This window comes from Ammospiza nelsoni, chromosome 8 (genome assembly GCF_027579445.1).
Source record: "Ammospiza nelsoni isolate bAmmNel1 chromosome 8, bAmmNel1.pri, whole genome shotgun sequence".
Classification (NCBI taxonomy): domain Eukaryota; kingdom Metazoa; phylum Chordata; class Aves; order Passeriformes; family Passerellidae; genus Ammospiza; species Ammospiza nelsoni.
Genome location: NC_080640.1, coordinates 38518090 through 38538043, shown reverse-complemented (window position 1 = coordinate 38538043; position 19954 = coordinate 38518090). Strand labels below are relative to the sequence as shown.

At 45.9% G+C, this 19954-nt stretch overlaps 1 protein-coding gene across 2 annotated transcripts; it reads right to left on the bottom strand.

Annotated features, from left to right (window-relative positions):
* Positions 1–7001: 7001 nt before the first annotated feature.
* KIFBP (kinesin family binding protein) lies at positions 7002–19761 on the bottom strand. Of its 2 annotated transcripts, none has more exons than XM_059477380.1 (7): positions 19417–19761; positions 17304–17402; positions 14049–14128; positions 13315–13498; positions 10477–10561; positions 9187–9299; positions 7002–8416 (listed from the first exon to the last, which is right to left on the bottom strand). In XM_059477380.1, the coding sequence occupies exons 1-7, from the start codon at positions 19759–19761 to the stop codon at positions 7538–7540; spliced, it is 1785 nt and encodes a 594-aa protein (XP_059333363.1). In that variant the 3' UTR covers positions 7002–7537. The 2 variants fall into 2 exon arrangements, with proteins under 2 accessions (XP_059333363.1, XP_059333365.1); XM_059477382.1 differs by having other exon boundaries at positions 9187–9296.
* Positions 19762–19954: the final 193 nt, after the last annotated feature.

The window sequence follows — 19954 nt, the reverse complement described above, 5'->3', positions numbered from 1 at the left end:
CCACACCAAGGTCAGCTACTTCAAATTTGCCTTCTATAAACTGTGAGAAAGATTCATAGGATAATGTTTTTCCTGCCTGGATCCTGTGGATGCAAACTGAAAGATTAAATATCCCAACAGAACTACAAAATATCCCAACAGGCCTACAGAAAGAAGCAAATAAATGAGGAGCAGGTATTTGAGAGCACAGTTTGCTCCAGGAGCCTTGCTTACAGCCCCTGCACTGAAGTGCTGCCAATATTTTCATGCAAAGCAGATTTCTTACCCTGCAAAGCTCTTGCTTTGCATTTTTGTAAGGCAATAATTTGGGGAGAGGGGAGAAGGCTGCCTGGACACTGCGCGCCCAGACCCCTGAGAGAAAAACCTGCCTGAAAGGTTTGCTTTGCAGCCTGTGCTCCTGACAGATGGACAGATGGACAGATGGACTCCCATGGGTGCAGGGGCACCCCCAGGCCTGGTGCTTATCAGGGAGGCTCAAAGGCCCTATCTGTGCAGGCAGGGCCCTGATAAGGAGCTGTCTGATAGACAAGTGCTCGGGAATCAGATAAAGCCCAACTGCTGTGGGGTCACTGTGCTCTCAGGGTCAGCTTTCCCTGCCTTGGCTCACAGGAGCTCAGCCCTGGCTCCCTGGGGATCCAAGCTGAGCCCTGCACCCCTCAAACCTCATCCCATGGAGCAGCTGGGGGCTCCTGAAGCACTGGGCCCTGCCTGTGATGCTCAGCTCTGGATTTGCTCTGCTGAGAAAATAGAAATACATTTTATTTACAGGTCAGTGCTCTGGGAGCAGCCCGTGCAGAAAAGGCTACATCTGTTACAAGCAGGGCTGGAAACAAGAGTGAAGAGAGAATGATGGCAACAGAAGAAACAACAGGGATAGAGCACAGGGAGAGTGTCTGAATGGCAGCTGGGTCCAACACAAGGAGCATTTGCTTTGCCCATCTTGCATTTTGGGAAGGCAGAACAGTTCTCTGCCCTGACACTCACTGCTGCAGTGGGATGGGATTCATGGGACCTGGATATCCTGGATATCCAGCAGGCTCTGAGCACATTGGTCCCTCTCAGGGAGTACCCATGAGCTGCCCTGTTAAATGCCCAAAATGCCCTTGATGCCCTTCAGAAGTGAGCTCCCCTCCAGGCAGGCAGCCCAGCTGAATTTAGGGATGCCTTTTGCCACCAGCTCACGTTCAACCAACCAACCTTTGGGGACTGAAACCAAAAATCTCTCCTTTTCTAAATAGCAAAGAGCTGGCAACCCAGAGAGGGAGGTTTGGGTCCAGCTGGGGGGATTTCTAAATCCAGCCACGAGGAAAAATTAATTCTTAACCTGGGTGACATCTGAGCTCAGCACTGTGCCCAGGCCAGCAGCACCAGGCAGCCCCAGCCCCTCGTGCCACCCCCTCTGCTCTGAGGGCAGCACCAGCGCCTGGGCCCTGCAGATAAGATTTGGATCCTGTAAGAAAGCACTGAGGAAATCTATCACCCAGAAATCAGGCACTCCTGCCATCGAGATCTCACAGCAGAACAACTCCTCCTTTCTTCCCATGGTGAAGGTCAGCGAGTGCAGGGGGAGATCTCTGCTGGGAAGCCACAGCTGCACCAAACTGAGCACAACGAAGCTGCCCACGACCTTTCCCCACCAGCAATGTCCCCTGTGTCCCAGAAACATTAACCAAGCACCAGGCCTGCCCTTCAGGTGGGAAAAGCAGCTTTCCCTGCTGCTGGGACTGCTGATGCTTTCTGCTTCCACCTGCTGGAGCACAAGGCTTGGCTGGCAATTCCAGGGCTACAGCTCAAAAGCAGCAGCTTGTTAAGGCGTGGCACTGCAGCCAGGCTCTGGTTACTGATTAGGGAGGTGATTTCAGCAGCTGAGTGTCCTTTGAAGATCCATCCAGAGCAGCAGCAGCCCCACAGTGCAAGCAGGGCCTGCACAGTGGAGCAGGGGGTCACACAGGAGCAGCTGGGGAAAAGCCCCTAAACCCAGAAGGAGTTAACAAGGGAGACAAGGATGGTGGCACAAAGATGTTTCCAAAGCAAAGCCTGGTGCCCTGCTCCTGCACTGCTTCTCAGGGAATGTGTTTCACTCTGAACCAGTTGGTGTTGCTGGTTCAAGCCCAGCTACCCAGGAATTGGGCACAGCTGTTTTTCCATCAGATGGTCTCTCCAGCACAGGACAGCCTCACATGAGTGAGCTACTCACAGCTTTTAGATGCTTTTTGTCAGCCCACAGATCCACCCCAAGCAGTTCACCTTGCCTGCACTGCCTGCACAAAAGTGCAAACTCATTTCTGTGCACAAGCACCACTGGTGACACAGACAAACTTCCCACCGTGAGTGGGGAGAAAGGACCTCAGCAAATGTGGGAAGGTGGAGAGGAGCTGGAAGCAGTGATTGTCCTGTGGAGGTCTCCCCATGAAGCAGAGCTGTGTGTAAAGTGGAGCAGAGCTGGTGTTTGGGCTTACTTGATTTCAGAATCAACTTTGCTAGCAGGGGATTATGTTGGGGTTTTCGTCCCCTCCTTGTCTGCAGACCATATGCTGGCACAATGCAGCCTCTCAATTTCTGTCTCCTTGTCTGCGCTAGAAATCACTGCTAATGATTCATCCCTGCCTCTGTTATTGAAAAACTCCTGGAACTGAGGTGGGAGGAGGCTCTGGGCCCACCTGGCTGCATTCTCTGATGGGCTGCTGTGAGAATCCTCACGTGTTACCTGAGCCCACTGCCAACCCAGAGAAGGCTCAGAGTGCTTGAGACCCTGCCTGGGAACTTCTTGCTCTTGCTCCATTCCAAGACACTTAAGTATGCAGAAAATCATCTTGCTCATTCCTTTTTTTTTTTGAAAAAAATGCATTTCACCCACAGATCTCAGAATAACTCTGACACAAGCACGTTGTACTCCTCTTACAGTATTCACAGACTAGCACCAGCTCACTCATCACATGCCTGTCTCAGTCTTTCACTGATAACTCATCCAATTCCTCTTTTTTTTTTTCTGCAGAAAATTGCATTAAAAACTCAGATAGAGGAATCCTTGTATCCTGGTCCAATGCCAACCAGCAAATCACTTTCACAGCAGCAATGAGTGTGTAAAAACACCGTGCTGTATTTTGTGCACACCAGATGCCAAAAACTCAAGCACTAGATATTTAAAACATTGCTATAAACACCTAAATCATTAAAACTTCTGGTGTTAAGGGGCCACTTTATCAGTCACTTTTCCCAAACAAACAGTACCACAGACATTTTCTCTTTTGAATGGAAGCAACGTGTTTTCCAAAGGTGCTGTGCTTCATATCCCAGCATTCTGCCTGGCCCTTCAGCTGCAGAGGCACAGCCAAACAATGGTTTGGGAAAACAGGCAGCCAGGCCAACAGCTCTCATCAGGAAACCACTGCTTTTGCACCTACCCGTGACAAGGAGGAGTTAAAACCACCAAACTGCAAAATGGAACAGCTCAAGGAGGCTCCTGGGACAGAGTTCCCAGGAAATACGTAAAAGCACTTTTCAAACTAAAAATTAATCATCTGTAGCCAGCTCTAAAATAGCCACAGATGTTGCAATGGAAGAGGAAAGAAAGTTGACAAATGCTTCCCACCACAGCTCGATGCACTTGGCTTTCTCGTAACAGCCTCTAGTTCTGTAACTGTGGGACTGAGAAGGGTTTGCCTGACCAGCTACACCCTCCTCTGCAGGAGCACATCTGGGCATCCTGCAGTGGGCAGTTCCTCAGGACACATCCAGGAAACACCAGCCATCTCAGTCCTTTTGGACAAGCAAAGTCCTCTTTGCTCCCTCCGTGCTGAGTGAAGAGGAAACCCCAAACAAAAGTGAGCTGGGGAAAGGCATGTGTTGAGTAAAACTCAGCTGGTGTTTCTCATTGCCTGCTGTCAGGGCTAGCCATGCTCACACAGCATTTCTGCAGGTGAAAGCACCATCACACTGACACATCTGATGTGCTCACAGAGCAGGAAACCATCCACACCGAGCCTGTGAAAACCTCCTGTGAAAAATGTGTATTTATGATTGGCTTTTTGCAAATATTCAGATGAATATTATATGTGTTGTGTTAGAAAGTTCTGCTGTACTAATTGTCTTAAGTAGTGTGTTAAATATAGTTTTAGGTTATAACATAATGTTAAAATAGAAACTATGCTATGTAAGATACTTGTTTTAAAGAAAGGACTCACAGCAAGATAGCAGCCACAGGGCACCCAAATCTCTCAGAGAAAGAGAATTTATTGCTCCATTATCAGGAGAAATGAACTTCTTCCTGCCTCGTTCAGCCGTGGAGACTCAGTCAGGATTCAGAGGAAGAAGCTGACACTGCGCAGACAGAATCCTGTGCTTGAATGGAATTTATGCATCGTGGATGAGGGGTATGAATATGCAACAGGCTGTTGCTTTTAAGGGTTAATCCTCTGTTAACGTGGGGCCTTTTCTGGGCTTATTTTGCCCAGAAAGAGGTACCTGGACTATCTGTAACTCTTTGTTTCTATTGTCTCATACTGTCCAAATTATTATCACCCTAATTATATTACCATTTTTATAACCATTTTATTACTATTAAACCTTTAAAATTCCAAAAACAGGTGACTGGCATTTTTCACAACCCTGCCCTTCACTCCATTTTGTGACACCTACCACATCTCTAGCCAGCATAAGAATTTAGCACTTCAATTAAACCCAAAATGGTTTTAATCAAACCAAATCACTTCTCATGAGTGTTGCATGCCATTTGAAGAAGTACACTGAGGTTATGTCTCTGATCTCACACTTGATAGGAATTCTGCAGAAACTGGGGCTTCTTGTAAATCTCGCTGCTTTGTGCTGGCTAAGGAGAAAAAACAAGTAGAACAACAAAAAGGAGGTTCAGTTGTGAGACGTTTCTGCTGTACAGAAAGGAATAGAAATGCAGGTTAAACAGAGTTCACAGGAACCTAATCTTCAATTAATCTTTGAAATAAACGCCTGACCTCGCACATACTTTACAGTTAAAACTCAACATTCCTGAAGGGAGCTTTGCTGCCTAATCCAACAAGCTCCCCACCTCCTTTTTTTTTAACTAAATACAGAACCTTACATAAGTTCATTCTCTCAAATCATTGAACAAACAGGAATTACTCAAAGGGCCTTTTAAAAAGAGATGCCTTAAAAGCACAGCATAGCACTTTGTGCTGAGCATCTGGCAGATGCAGTCTCCAGTAATAAAAGAGAATTAACTGGCAGAGCCTTGAACATTTAGTCTAGGAGATGAACTGGCATAATTGCTTTCTGTAACTCCATATGCATTTATATGAAATATGTTTTTTTTAAAAATTGGAAAGCCAAAGTGTTCTGGGTATGTCCAGAGGAGAGAGCTCTCCAATCACACTGATTGTGCTGGAAAAGCTCTGATCCTTCTTCCATCAGGCCTTCTTACCTCTGGAGCTACTCCAACCTGTCTGCTGAGCTCTCTCGTGGTTTTGGTGGATTCAGGGTGTTTCTCTGCACACCTGATGATGGTTAAAATGGATATATCAAATTAGTAAAAGGGATACATCTGATGGTTAAAAAGGATCAAAGCTGCACTTCATTCAGCTTTGCAGTTTCCTGCAGGTCATTTTTCACACTTACTTCAGACCAGTATTTGAAGGGAAAAAAAAAGATTTTTTTATGCTAGGATAGCCCACAAACTATCCTCCTCCAAATTACAAGAAAGCTAATGATGATGCTCTACAAAATTTGCTCAAAGGCAAAAGTATAGAAGGAAAAAGCCCCAAACAACTACTCCAAACATGTATTGCTGCCTTCTACTTGAATATGAAACTAAAAGTCAGTAGAAAACATTTTAATATTTTTGTTTGTGGTAAAAGTGCACACTAGCTTTAACTGAAATCAGACAAAAACAATGTGCAACAGAGCCTGCTGAGAAATGTTTCACTGAGAAACTAGGGCTGTCTTACTTTCAGGCCACAGGAAAATCTGAATTAAAGATCTGACTGCAGAAATGAAACTCCTAGAGGCTGACTAGACAACAATTTAGTAAAACAGAAAAAACACACCCAGGCACGTGCACTCGCTCTCTCCCTGCCTCCACAGGCACTCAAGCAGCTGCTCTAGTTTTGACTTTTGCTGCTGCACATTTCCAGCACCCATTTTTGTTGGCCTATTTGTTTGTGGTTAGCAGTCTAGCCTGCAGAAGGGATTTTTACCATTCAGATGTGCCTGCTTTCCCCTCACACCCTTTAAGCAAATGTGATGTCTCCTCCCTTCCATCTCCAGAGGAATCCAGCTGTTGGACCACTCTCCTTCAGTGCCCTCTGGTGCTGTGAGCACGTTCCCACCCTGCCAGCACTGCTGGTGCCCTGCTGGAGGGGGACAGAATACAAGAAAAGATTGTGTAGAAAGGAATCTCACCCCTAAGGAGTTGCAGCTGGGCCAATTGTCCAAGATCAGGAGCAGGCCTGACTTTAGCAGGCCACAGCTGCAAACAGTGAGAAGAAGAGTCTATAAAAGAGTGGGGTGGGGCTGAGAAGGGAACTGGGGTCAGTTGGCTGCTTTGAGAAGAGTCAGTGCTCTGAGAGCTGCCCATGACACACACCAAGCTGGTGTGGAACTTTTGTGATAAGGAGACAAGAAGATGACAACACCCTACTGCACAAAGTGCCACTGTCCCTGGAGGCTCTGCCCATCACCTCCTGCTCTGCCCGTGTTTCATCTCTAACAATTCAGAGCTCCCTGCTACAAGAACTCCCTGAGCAGCACCAAGAGAAGCCTCCCATGGCATCAGGCTCTATCAGGCAAATGTCTGGAGCAGCAGAGCCCAGGACCTGTGACCTGTGAATATTCCATGGTGTGTTAAGAGCAGAGCATTGTCTCCCACCACAAAGAAATCTGTCTCCTTTCTTACTCTGGCTTCTGGCACTACAATTGCTCATGTGTTTTTACTGAAGATGGTCAAAATTAAAACATATGTTGTATCTTAGTAAGACACAGGAAACAGAACTCCAAGGACTCTGAAGAAATATTTAGCCAAGCTAGTCCATTTATTGAGTCTATATCAACTGGGTTTTGATTAGCAAGGGAAAAGAACAACAAGCAACATACAAAATAAATACTGAAAACAAGTTCCCTTCACATTGATAAAGTTTTCTGGGGACAAACCTTAGAAGAGATAAAATGCATTCTAGTTGGGAGAACGTGCCTCAGGTTTATAAGAAAAAAATTTCTTAGAGAAGAAGATTCTCTTAAAAGAAACTATTTTCATACAGCACTACACTTAAGAACTGAACCGTACACCAAAGAAAAAGCTGTGAGGGAGAAAAGGTTCATATTTACATATAGGACACACAGTACAAAGCATGAGCTGGACTTGTACTTTACATTTAGAGGTGATACCATTAGCGTGGGTGAGCTAGGGACCAGGAGAGCTGTTCACAGGGTTACACTGGTGCAGGCTCTGGGTGATGTCCCTGACCTCTATCAATCAATGGGGAGCTGTGCACGGCACTGCCTGGACAGGGAGCTGCTCTGACAGTGCCACTGCCTCCCAGGCAAGCACTTACACAAATGAAGACACCTTTGCTCTTAGCCTCTCCATGCTTGCTGGGAGAAGATTCACCATCTCCTTACTGAGCTCTAGTTCAGTCTCAACGGCAGGGACAGCATCTGGATACTTCTCACAATAGTCTACCAGAAATGTGTAATACTCCAGTGATGTCTGCATGTTTTCCAGTTGCTTTTTGCTATCTGAAGTAATGAGCTTACCATAGAGCCGTGCAATGTGAAATTTAGCCACCATGGCAGGGCGGAGAACATCTTCCTCCAGCTTTTCAGGAAACACCTTATCAGGGTTCCTCAAAGAATCCAAGAAGAGCTCATAGTATTTGATTGCAAACTGAGCCAGAGAATTAATTTTTTTAACTGTGTGTGAATCTAGCTTCTCTAACCTGTTGCCAATAGCCACCTTGAGATCCATCATCTCATAGTAGGTGTCAGCCAGCTCACACTGCAGCTGCCTGCGGACCAGCAGGTAGTACTGGGGGTTCAGGTCAGTGTAGATGGGCTCCAGCATGTCTATCCTACGCTTGTGCATCTTGCAGCGCCTCTCATAGTCCTCTTCAAAGAAAGCAAGGACCTTGAACAGAGCACTGTGATCCTGCACAATTTCAATGTGGTCAGTGACATAACCATCCACCTGAAAGAACTCCTTTGCCTCCTGAACATAGTTCTGACCAACCAGGAACACTTCTCTGGCTTCTTGAAAATCTAAGGGATAAACGCTGCTCACTTTCTCCTCCATGGCCAGGACAGAGTCACAGATGTCACTAGTCCCAAAAAGGACAGCTTTCTTCCTGCCCTTCTCCTTTTCGTCCTCTTCCTTTTTCCTTTGGGCCTTGAGTTCCAATTGCCTGTCTGGATCCAGCTCTCCTATGTTATCCTGAAATGACAAAGCATGCTGATTGAAACAAATCTGCCTTATGAAGAGAGACTGAATCATTTTGAGTCACCTTTGACATGTAAACTAGTGAGCAACACAACAAAAGAGAAATCTTTGATATATGAGGCCTTATATTAACAAAAGAATAATGTAAATTGCATTATCAATTCTGAAAAGACATAAAATTAAAGTGGTTCAGTCTCCCTACCCTGTGTGACAAAACAGCAAAGGAATAAATGTTAAACACAAGGGCTCTGCTTCACAAAGCCTTTCAGCAAATGCTGGTTTAAACATCTGAAGAAATACTCAAACAAATTAAGTGAACTGAATCAAATCTGAATTCATCAAATGCTTGGATGAACGAGAACATCAGCACAGAAAACTGTTGCATATTAAGAGAACATTCTTACTAACAGTTAAATAAGAAGAAATCTTATCCAAATCAAATCAAACTGCAAGAAAATGCAGCAGAGAGGAGGAAATGTTGTGAAGTTGCACAAAATTAAATAATTAAATAACAATATTTAAATGAAACTACCTTAATAATAATTAAGTCATAAAAGCAATGCACTGATCACTTGGCAGAGCTGCTCCCCTATCTGTGCTCACTCTGAAGCGCTGCCTTTAAATCAAACCATACCATGAAACACTTGCTACACTGCAAGCATTTGTTGTTTTGCTTATTCCTTGTTACTGACTCCCCTTGCAAACACCAGAGCAGCCTCAGTTTGCTGTTAGACAACGACAGCCACAGAACAATTTTCTGTTACCTCAAGCAATTTTCGAGCGCTTTGCAGAAGATTCAGGCAATACTTGATCCAACACCTTGCAATTTCAGCTTTCCTCTCTGGAAGGTCCTGTTGGTCCGGCTCTGTTTCATCTGCTGAATGGACATCAACACATAAAAACTTTAAGAGAAGTCCAGCACACCAGCAAGACCCTCAAATGTTCCATGCAAAGAATACACTTGTATTTCATTTTCCTCATGCTTAGACAGAAACATGTTCTCCATGTTAGTTTATGTAATAATTCTGTAAACTGTCATTCCTGATAGAAACCCATACAGATTAACAAGGATTTGTCATGTATGAGTTCTGAAAATAAATAGATCATAATGTATCTTTAAAAAGACCTTTCATCAAAAGGTTTCCAGGTCTCTCTGTAGTAAGAGAAAGAAATCAGGATAATTCATTTTCTGAGCTTCAGCTGCCCAGTAATTGTGTCTGAGGATGGTGAGGGCATTTGCATTGCAATGGGGCCCAGACTTGCTACCAAAAAAGGAAGGGAAGGCAGGATAAGCAAATATTCACCAGAACAAATGGGATTCTCACTCCTCCTCTGTGGTGCAAGGTAGAACTCAGCTGGCTCATACTTGCTCCCTCCCCATGAATTAAAGCTCCACCAGCTGGAAGCTCCACTTGCCCAAGACAGACACAAAAATGCTGCAGATGAGCAAAGCCAGCCCTAAAACAGAGCATGACACTACCATGGAACCACAGGGCCCTAAAATGAGGGTCAGATCTCCACAACTTTCTTCTCCTGCTGTTCACACTGGACTGCCAAGCTGATTCTTTGCATCAAGGCCCAAAGAACAAGGAGAGCAGCCACAACTCCAAAAGCAGCCACTGATGAGGCTGCAGCATCCAGCACAGCACAAGCACCTGCTGGATTTGGGGTTTTAGAAGCTGCAGCTTTGCTCCCTCTTTTAAAGCTTTTCCCAGGGAACATCTGGTGTGGTTCACTGAATCCCTGCCCTCTGATCACTGAGGCAAACTGCCCTTTTAGCACGTGTACAAGGCCACATGGATGAAGTGGATATTGTTTTAAATTTCACTTTTACTAAATTATTGCTTTCTGAAACACCAGAAACAAGCACTTTTTCTCAGGGGGTCTACACACAGCCAACCCTGAGCTGTAGTAGCAGTCACTTTTCAGAAACATTCAACTCTATTGAAAAGTATTTTAGGAAATTAACACTGGGATAAGTTTTGTACATGTTGTTAAACTTCAGTGATGCTTAATTCACAAGAATTTTATTCAAAACTCTTTTATAAACTTACAGTCTTCAGCAGATGGCACCTGCCCAGCTTGGCTGAAGATGACACTGGCTGCTGCTAGGCAGTGTCGAGCCTCCATGAAGCATTCCTGGAGAAACAGAGCAGCATTTACAGGGTGTGAGCAGCTCCTGAGACACACAGAGCAGCATTTACAGGCTGTGAGCAGCTCCTGAGACACACAGAGCAGCATTTACAGGCTGTGAGCAGCTCCTGAGACACACAGAGCAGCATTTACAGGCTGTGAGCAGCTCCAGCGCTGCTGTCACTTGGCCAACCCCCTCAGCTCAGAGAGTGAGCACACATGACCACAAGGGAAATGACAGAACTGAGAGGCTCTGGAGCATATTGCCCAGGCACTGGAAGAAAACACAATTTTTCCACACCTACTAGTGAATACAATATTTTCTATTGTTTTTTTCTGTACCACAGCCACAACAGCAAGCCTTTCCTTTAACGCTGGCAATGCACACTGAACCTCTGAGTGTTGTGGCTCCCTGAGGTGAAGGAAGTGATGCCTTGTGGCACAACACTGAGTCAGATCTAGATTCCTTTACCCATATTTGGCAGTGCACTGTTAAATAACTGCTGCTATCAATGCATCACAAAGATATGGAAATTAGGAGTTACTATTGACATTAGCAACAACTGCCTTAGATAGGGCAGGAATCTTTTTAAGCATCAGAAAAGAGCATCTGAATAGCCTGGAATATAGAAAATCCTAAATAAAGCTGAAGCACTTCCTAACAATAGATTGTTTAGAGTCAACGCGTGGCAAACAGCTGCCAACTCACATATTCATTTCATGTTCACATAGGTTCAAACAACTCTTGAGCACATGCTAAGGCACAAAGGATAATCATTTATTGTAAACAAAATGCCGTAGCTTGGCCCTCATGAGATGCTTTTCGTTTTCAAACTTCATAGTAAGAGAACAATATAAGAAAGAATTTTAGATTCAATTATTATAACTCCAAAGTTTACTTATGAACATGACATGACATCACTGCTAATATTTCATTAACTGTAGAGCTTTTCTCATGTTTACAGCCCTGTTCATCACAACTGCACAGGAAAGCCACCATGTCCTCTTCAGACAAAACCTGACAGATGCTTCGTGTCAGAACACAACTTGTGGTTTTATAGGTGCACGTTTGTCACAGACATCTTTTAGGAAAAATCCTTTCCTTAGGATTTTTTCCTCCTGAGAAGAACAAAATGTAAACAATGATTATCTGCTGCTGTGGAATGCAACAGGTGCATCTGGGATTGGTCTCATGTGGTTGTTTCTAATTAATGGCCAATCACAGCCCAGCTGAGTCAGGACTCTGGTCAGTCACAAGATTTTATTATCATTCCATTCTTTTGCTTTCCTTGCTAGCCTTCTGATGGAATCCTTTCTTCTATTCTTTGAGCATAGTTTTAATATAATACTATTAATATCATAAAAGAATAAAATATTATTTTATTATATTAATATTAGATTCAAATTACACAAATTAATAAATTAATTATATTAAGATCACATAAATTAATGAATTATTATTAATATAATAAAATAATAAATCAGCCTTATGATACATGGAGTCAGATCTCATCTCTTCCCTCATCCTGGGGCCCCTGTGAACACGGTCACTCCCATTTTCAGTTCATCTGGAGCTCGGTGTCAAGGAGCTGTTGGACAGGGACATTGGTGGTACAGGGGCAGCAGGACAGGGACGTCAGGGGTACAGGGACAGCAGGACAGGGACATCAGGGGTACAGGGGCAGCAGGACAGTGACATTAGGGGTACAGGGACAGCAGGACAGTGACATTAGGGGTACAGGGACAGCAGGACAGTGACATTAGGGGTACAGGGACAGCAGGACAGTGACATTAGGGGTACAGGGACAGCAGGACAGTGACATCAGGGGTACAGGGGCAGCAGGACAGTGACATTAGGGGTACAGGGGCAGCAGGACAGGGACATTGGTGGTACAGGGGCAGCAGGACAGGGACGTCAGGGGTACAGGGACAGCAGGACAGGGACATCAGGGGTACAGGGGCAGCAGGACAGTGACATTAGGGGTACAGGGGCAGCAGGACAGTGACATTAGGGGTACAGGGACAGCAGGACAGTGACATTAGGGGTACAGGGGCAGCAGGACAGGGACATCAGGGGTACAGGGACAGCAGGACAGGGACATCAGGGGTACAGGGGCAGCAGGACAGTGACATTGGTGGTACAGGGGCAGCAGGACAGGGACATCAGGGGTACAGGGGCAGCAGGACAGGGACATCAGGGGTACAGGGGCAGCAGGACAGTGACATTAGGGGTACAGGGGCAGCAGGACAGTGACAATAGGGGTACAGGGACAGCAGGACAGTGACATCAGGGGTACAGGGACAGCAGGACAGTGACATTAGGGGTACAGGGGCAGCAGGACAGTGACATTAGGTGTACAGGGGCAGCAGGACAGTGACATTAGGGGTACAGGGACAGCAGGACAGGGACATTAGGGGTACGGGGACAGCAGGACAGGGACATTAGGGGCACAAGGACAGCAGGACAGTGACATTAGGGGTACAGGGGCAGCAGGGCAGTGACATTAGGGGCACAAGGACAGCAGGACAGTGACATTAGGGGTACAGGGGCAGCAGGGCAGTGACATTAGGGGTACAGGGGCAGCAGGACAGTGACATTAGGGGTACAGGGGCAGCAGGACAGTGACATTAGGGGCACAAGGACAGCAGGAGAGTGACATTGGTGGTACAGGGGCAGCAGGACAGTGACACTAGGTGTACAGGGACAGCAGGACAGGGACATCAGGGGTACAGGGGCAGCAGGACAGCCTGAGGGTCACCTTGGACAGGTAGTACTGGGACAGGGTGGCAGCATTCCGTGCCCACTCCACGGGGTAGTAGCCGCAGTACTCGAGCTGCCGCTTCAGCGTGGTGTGGCAGTACTGAGCAGCCTTCTCAATCATCTCCAGGTGCTGGTACACTTGGGCCAGGTAATACAGAGTGTGTGTGTAGGCCTTTTCAAACCTGGAAAAGCAACAACAGCCTCTTCAGATGGTGTGCTTCCCTCCCTAAATACTCACTGTTATAGCAGCCTCCTGGAGCTAGATCTAATCATCCTGGAGGCCTATAACACACCTACCCTTGGAGGCATCAAAATCAGCAGGATGGCTTCTGTGGCAGTGTTGGAAACAAAAGGTTTATTAAAAGGCAAAAAGGCTTAATAAAAGGCAAAATAACAAACAGAGAAAACTGAGCCAGGTGCAGGAGGTCTTTGCTCCTGGTAAAACACCTCACAAAAGTGATTGGTTTCTTTGGTCTCTTCTTTTTCTGGTAAATTGCCCAGGCAGGACTTTTTGGCTCCTGTCCAACTGGGTCTCCTTAAGTTTGAGGTGAAGTCCTCTGGGCCTAGGAGGTGGCTTTTCACTTAATTGAGGAGAGAAACTTCTGGGCTCATTTCCTTTTTAAGTTTTGTCACTCTGTCAACAGAGGGCACATTCCTATAACTCATCATTAAAAAAAAAAAAAGAATAATAATAATAATAATAATAATATAAGCATGCTGCTTAACACCCACCTTTTGGATCTTTCTTGGTCTGTGAGTTTCTCTTCTTCTGCCATGAAATGTTCACTGGGATCCAGGGGAGGATTTCCATCCTGCAAGGGCACATGGCACATTCAGCAAACTGCATTTCTCACTCTGGCACAGTGCTCCCTCTCCTGGCTACACACCACTGACCATTTGCCAATCCCAAATTCAACAAAGCTTTACATAACCCAGCTCAGTGCCACTTCTCCAGAGCAATTCCACAACACTCAGGAGATTTAGAGGATGAAAGGCACAATTCCACATGGAATGACAAAGCTCACAGCTTGCAGGAGGCTTCTGCTTATGTACTTTAAAGCAATGCACACTGCCTGCACCAGAGATACTCAGCCTGGAGTCTGCAGGACATCTTTGGTTTGTGCAGTAACATTCTGGGCTTTGAGGCATCCATTTAACACCAAGCCTTCAAGTGGGAAATATCTGTTTGCCCAGCTGCAGTGCTGAGCAGCAAGAAAACATCCTGAGGAAGTCCTGCAGAGAACACAAGTGCTGAGAGCTCAGCAGAGCTGCTGGGAAGGTTCTTCTGAAGGGACTCCCAGAGAAAGAACACCTACTATGTTTGTACTGCTTCTCATTAAAGATCCCTGAACAGACTCATTTACCTGCTTTTAATAGAAGTGTTTTATTCACCTTAAAAAATGAGTAAATGTACCTGAAACACACAGTAACAAATGAACTAAAGCATGTTTAACCTACCAGAGGCACGTAGATTTTTGTATCTGATCTTTTAATCTGTAGGTCTTTGTTTACACCTCATTAGTTTTTATGAGGTGAATTTATAACTCTTCCTCTTGTTTTCTTCAGATACAAACATTCTAACAAGATTTGGACTCTATTCTGGCAAGACTAGAGCTATTCCTGCAAAGAAAAGAACTGAAATGACACAGTAAGCAAAACTCTTGCCTCCTTCCTGTATATCTGCAGATCTATCTCTGATATCAAGCCTTATGCCTTTACTTATCCTCAGAAAGAGCTCTGCAACTCTCCTTTCTAAGTGGATTTCATCAGCCCGAGCTCTTTGCCTTGGTGTTGCTTTAGGGAGAGACACCACCCAATTTGTGGGTTAACTGGACCCAGTCAGTAAAGAACTAAATCCACCAGCTCAGGAAAATGCCTCCATCACCAGCAGTTACCAAAGACTCCCTGGCAGCCTGGAAATGGGGAATGTCACAAGCACTACATTCACATATTTATAATTTGGGAAAGACAACTCCTGACATCATTGTACAAATCTGTGGCTCCTTTTAAAAGGAAGCAGACTTAAAGCACAGCTATGTTTGACTGCATAATGCCTAAATAATGCTGGGGGAAAGTGTGGCAAGTGATCAGCAGGTCTGAATAACCCCAGTGCTTTGGTTTGTATGGAAATACTTACAAAACTGATGTAAGGGTTTTAGTTATTAGAGAGTTGTATATGTTTTTGTGAAAAAACAGATGTTAAAAACTAAAGAATATGGGTTGGTTTTTTTTTAGTTCACAGTAAACTAACTAAAATTTTAGCTTTTGGTTCTGTGCATTGTCAGTAAGAATAAAAAAGTTCTTAGGAGGAGATTGTGGGTACAGAGAGCAATGCACAATTTCCCAGGCATTGTCCTGGGGAAGGCTGAGAGAAGATCAGAGAAAAGAAAGAGAAACAATTCTTATCTCCACTTGCTGCCCCTGCTGTTGTGCACATGTGGAATGTGGCATGGAGATTTGCTTTCCCAAGGGAGGTTTCTTGGTTGGCCACTGGTGATGGTGTTTGGATTCAAGGACCAACTGGGCCCACCTGTGTCATGAGTAAGGGTGATGGGTTTCTTAAATAAGTATAATAAGTATTTCTTAATAAGTATAGAAAGTGATTGATTTGCCTTCTGTGAGTCATGGAGCCAATGCTAATTATTACCCCTTGGGGACACCTGGCAGCAACAGAAGAGAAGTATTCTAAAAGTTTTACTCTATTCTTATCACCCTTTAATTACTGTTAATAATTTCTTCTTTCCCTTTTAAACCTACTTTACCTTTCTCCTAATCCTACCTCACAACAAGAAAAAAATACACTAACAATCAACCAACACTAAACCCCACCACAGTCACTAATACATTAACCAAAAAATCTCAAATTAACAAACCAAAACCACTACACCTTGTCAGGCAGCAAAGCCCCAGAAGAAACATTCAGTAACCACTACTAACAAAAACTTCAAATTTCAGAAAAGTCTACAGTGCAAACGTGAAGTAGCAGCACTTTAATCCACTATACCATAGCACCAGTTTAATTTCATAATAGCTGGAGCAAGTGCCAGATGCTTTTGGAAGCCAGGTGATAGCTGGGGCTGGGTGTAAATATCAAAGCTGAACATCAGGAATTAATTAGAGAGCATCTCTAGTTAGCCCAACTGATCCTGAGGGCAGGAAATAAGCTGACAAGTGGGGCTCCCTTCTAGATCCATGACCTCTCCCATCACTGGGGCTGCAAAGGTGGAAAGAGGGCAGTAACCAACCAATAAAATAAAAAACCTAAGAATCTCCACAAGTACTCTAAACCAATTTCATGGAAAAAGCTGAACTGAACCTGTAATTTCATGAAGTTTAGGTCTGCCCAACCCGTTCAGCTGTGCTGAGACACAGCTACTGCTTCTTGAAGGCCACAAATGTTTTCAGCTCACTCCAGAACTGTCCCTGGGGCAACTCAGTGTAGGAACAGCTTTGCAAAGAGCTTAAAAATAGCACAAGGGAGTCTTTGTAGGATCCTCAGCAGAATCCAGAGCTCCAAAGGGTGTTTAATATGCATGAGAGGGTTAGCTGTCTGTGAGACTGTCCTCTTGGATATGGAGCTGAACTGCTTGCCCCTGCACAACACTGCACAGTCACAGCAAACCATGCAAATATTAGTTTTGCTTCCTTTTCCCACTGAAAGCAATGGATATTTCTACTGCATTTCCAAGGTAACATTTAATGATAGTCCTCATTAAAATCCAAATTCTACCAGGCGTCAACTTTGGATTATTAAAGGGCTTTCTAAAGGGACCATTATTTTTGAGCAAATTTTTTTCTATTTTGAAATTAGCAAGCAATGCTCTAATTGTTCTACACTGCAGTACAACTTGTATCACTTGCCAAAAGCACCACAGCAGCCAGCATAAAGCACAGGAACTCAAAATTCCACTGCATGCTTATTTCAAAGGTTACTTAACCTGCAGGTGGCAGGTGAAAGGAAGATCTGCCATGACATTGACACTGTACCTCTTTCATGTATTGATTATACAAGGCTTCTGCAGACTCCAAGTAGGTTTGTGCAGTTTCAATTTCATCCCTCTGAGACCACAGGATCCCCAGGTTGTTCTGAAGGTAAAAGGAAAAAAAAAAATAGTTACATTCCATTTGAATTACACATTTTTTTCCAAACAACTGATCAGTCTTCATCCTTATATATGTGTGTGTTCTAACACAATGGATTTCAGAAATTGTGCCCACACATATCACTGTGAGTGGCTCAAAAAGGGGTTTTCACACAGCAAATTTCACATTAAAAAGGCACCTCACAGTCCTTCTGTTTATCTGCTACATATGGGACTAGTGTGTCAAATAACGTCCATGTTCTGCATCCAATTCATGCAGCCTTTATCACACACAAATATCATAAAAAGAAACAAGAAATCAGAAATTTGTTAACATGGCTCCACAGAAAAAAAATTAACAAGAAAAAAATATGCTAGGAATGAATGCTTGTATATTTTCAACAATGGAAAGAGATTAAAGGAACCTCTGAGGTCCAAAAGTTACAGACTACTGCCTAAAAATTTAAACTAAAGCAACTTCATCTGTGAACCCAACTTTGACCAAAAGTACCTCTAATTTTATTAATAAGATGGTGTTAATAATGATCTATGTCTGATGTGCTAATTTAAATCCTAGGCAGCGCTGTTACAAAACTCAAGAGAGCTAAAAAAACCCCCAAAACCTTCAAAATAATGAGAATGTGCAGCTGCATGCCAGCCCTGTGCCCCTTTCAGCTCCATTCCTGTTTTTATAAGGCAGCACATCACATGTTGTTTATGAGCTGAACGCTCTGCCCAAGGCCATGCAGAGGAGCACAGCAGACTCCAGCAGACACAGCCTGGCAAACACAGCCCTGAGCAACAGCTCAGAGAGCACAAGCGGGGCTAAAGAAAGAGGCCCAGCAAGGAAAAAGGAATGGCTCTTCCCACAAAACAGCAGTCAGGACAGGGTAACACACTGCAGGCATCCCAAAAAGTGAAGTACTGCCACTGGTGGCAATCACTGCTTTTAAATCAAAAATGTCATCATTTCACCTCCACCTTTCCATGTCAGCCCACAACTCCTTACAGTTTGGTGAGGAAGCACTATGGAGCCTTCTCTAATTAGGGCAACCATTTTTGACACAAATAACTGCTCTATTTCATGTACTAGAAAACTATTTCATTGTCCAGAGTCGGACGCTGAGCACCAGCTACCATGACAGAGTGATCAGTAGAGGCCCTTCTGTGAATCTTCATGTAGCAAGAACTAATTTTGATTATTCCTTTCTTCAGAATAAAGAGAAAATATTATTACTTCAAACACCAACAAAACTGTATTTATGCATCTGGGACAAAATGTAACGGGCAATGCTGAAAAAGAAACAATTTATCGTTTCGGGATAATGCATCAACAAAAGCATCTCCCAGCATCACTGCGACAACCAAGGAGTTAATGTATCACAAATAAATTCTGGACGTAGTGAGGCCATTTTCTAATTTATACTCGCACAGTTCTTACAAGTTTTGCTTCGGTCCGTCCACAACAGCACGCTGATCTATCAACAATGAGAACATATTTTAGATGCTCCGCATGCCCAGAGGCATCAGCAGGAGGCTCAAATCAGACAAGCATCCCTCCAACAACCACCACCGGCGAATGATTCCTTCCGCCAAGAACTGAAGGCCGGGGCCGCTGAGTTAATTAAGGTTAAAGAGCAGCATCTTTCAGGATGCGAGAGGCCCTGGATCTCCTGGCAGCGATCTCCGGCGCAGCCCAGGCCCCGCTGGGCCGGACCCCCCAGGCCCCGCTGGGCCGGACCCCCAGGCCCCGCTGGGCCGGACCCCCCAAGCCCCGCTGGGCCGGACCCCCCAGGCCCCGCTGGGCCGGACCCCCCAAGCCCCGCTGGGCCGGACCCCCAGGCCCCGCTGGGCCGGACCCCCAGGCCCCGCTGGGCCGGACCCCCCAAGCCCCGCTGGGCCGGACCCCCAGGCCCCGCTGGGCCGGACCCCCCAAGCCCCGCTGGGCCGGACCCCCCAAGCCCCGCTTGGCCGGACCCGCCAAGCCCCGCTCGGCCCCTGCGGCCTCCGCAGCGCACCTGGGCCTGGATGTAGAGGGACACGCAGTCCGGGGAGAGGCGGTGCGGCTCCAGGAGCTGCGTGCAGCGCTGCAGGTGCTCGTCGCCGGCCGACAGCTCCTCGGTGTCCGTGTGGTTGACGCCCAGCTCGTACTCCAGCACGGCCCGCCGCACGGCCAGCACCGCCTCGCCGCCCTCCTCGGCGGCGCTCAGCAGCTGCTTCACCTCCTGCAGCAGCGCCCGGGCGCTGTACTTGGAGCGGTACGGCTCCGTCTCGGGGTCCTTGAGGGACTCCACGGCCGAGAGCGTGCGGGCGGCGCGGAACTTCTCGCACACCGCGGGCCACCCTCCGCCCGCCGCCGCCATCTTCCCGCTGCCCGCCCCGCCTGACGCGCCTGGCCCCGCCCCCAGCGTGGCCCCGCCCCTCAGGGCCGCCGTGAGGGAGCGCCGCAAGGACACCGAGCCCCGGCAGTCCCCAGAAACCGCGCTCAGGGCGCGATGTACAATTTTTCTGAAAATATTTATTTCAGAACCCGATTTTTAGTGCTGCTGAAGAGGC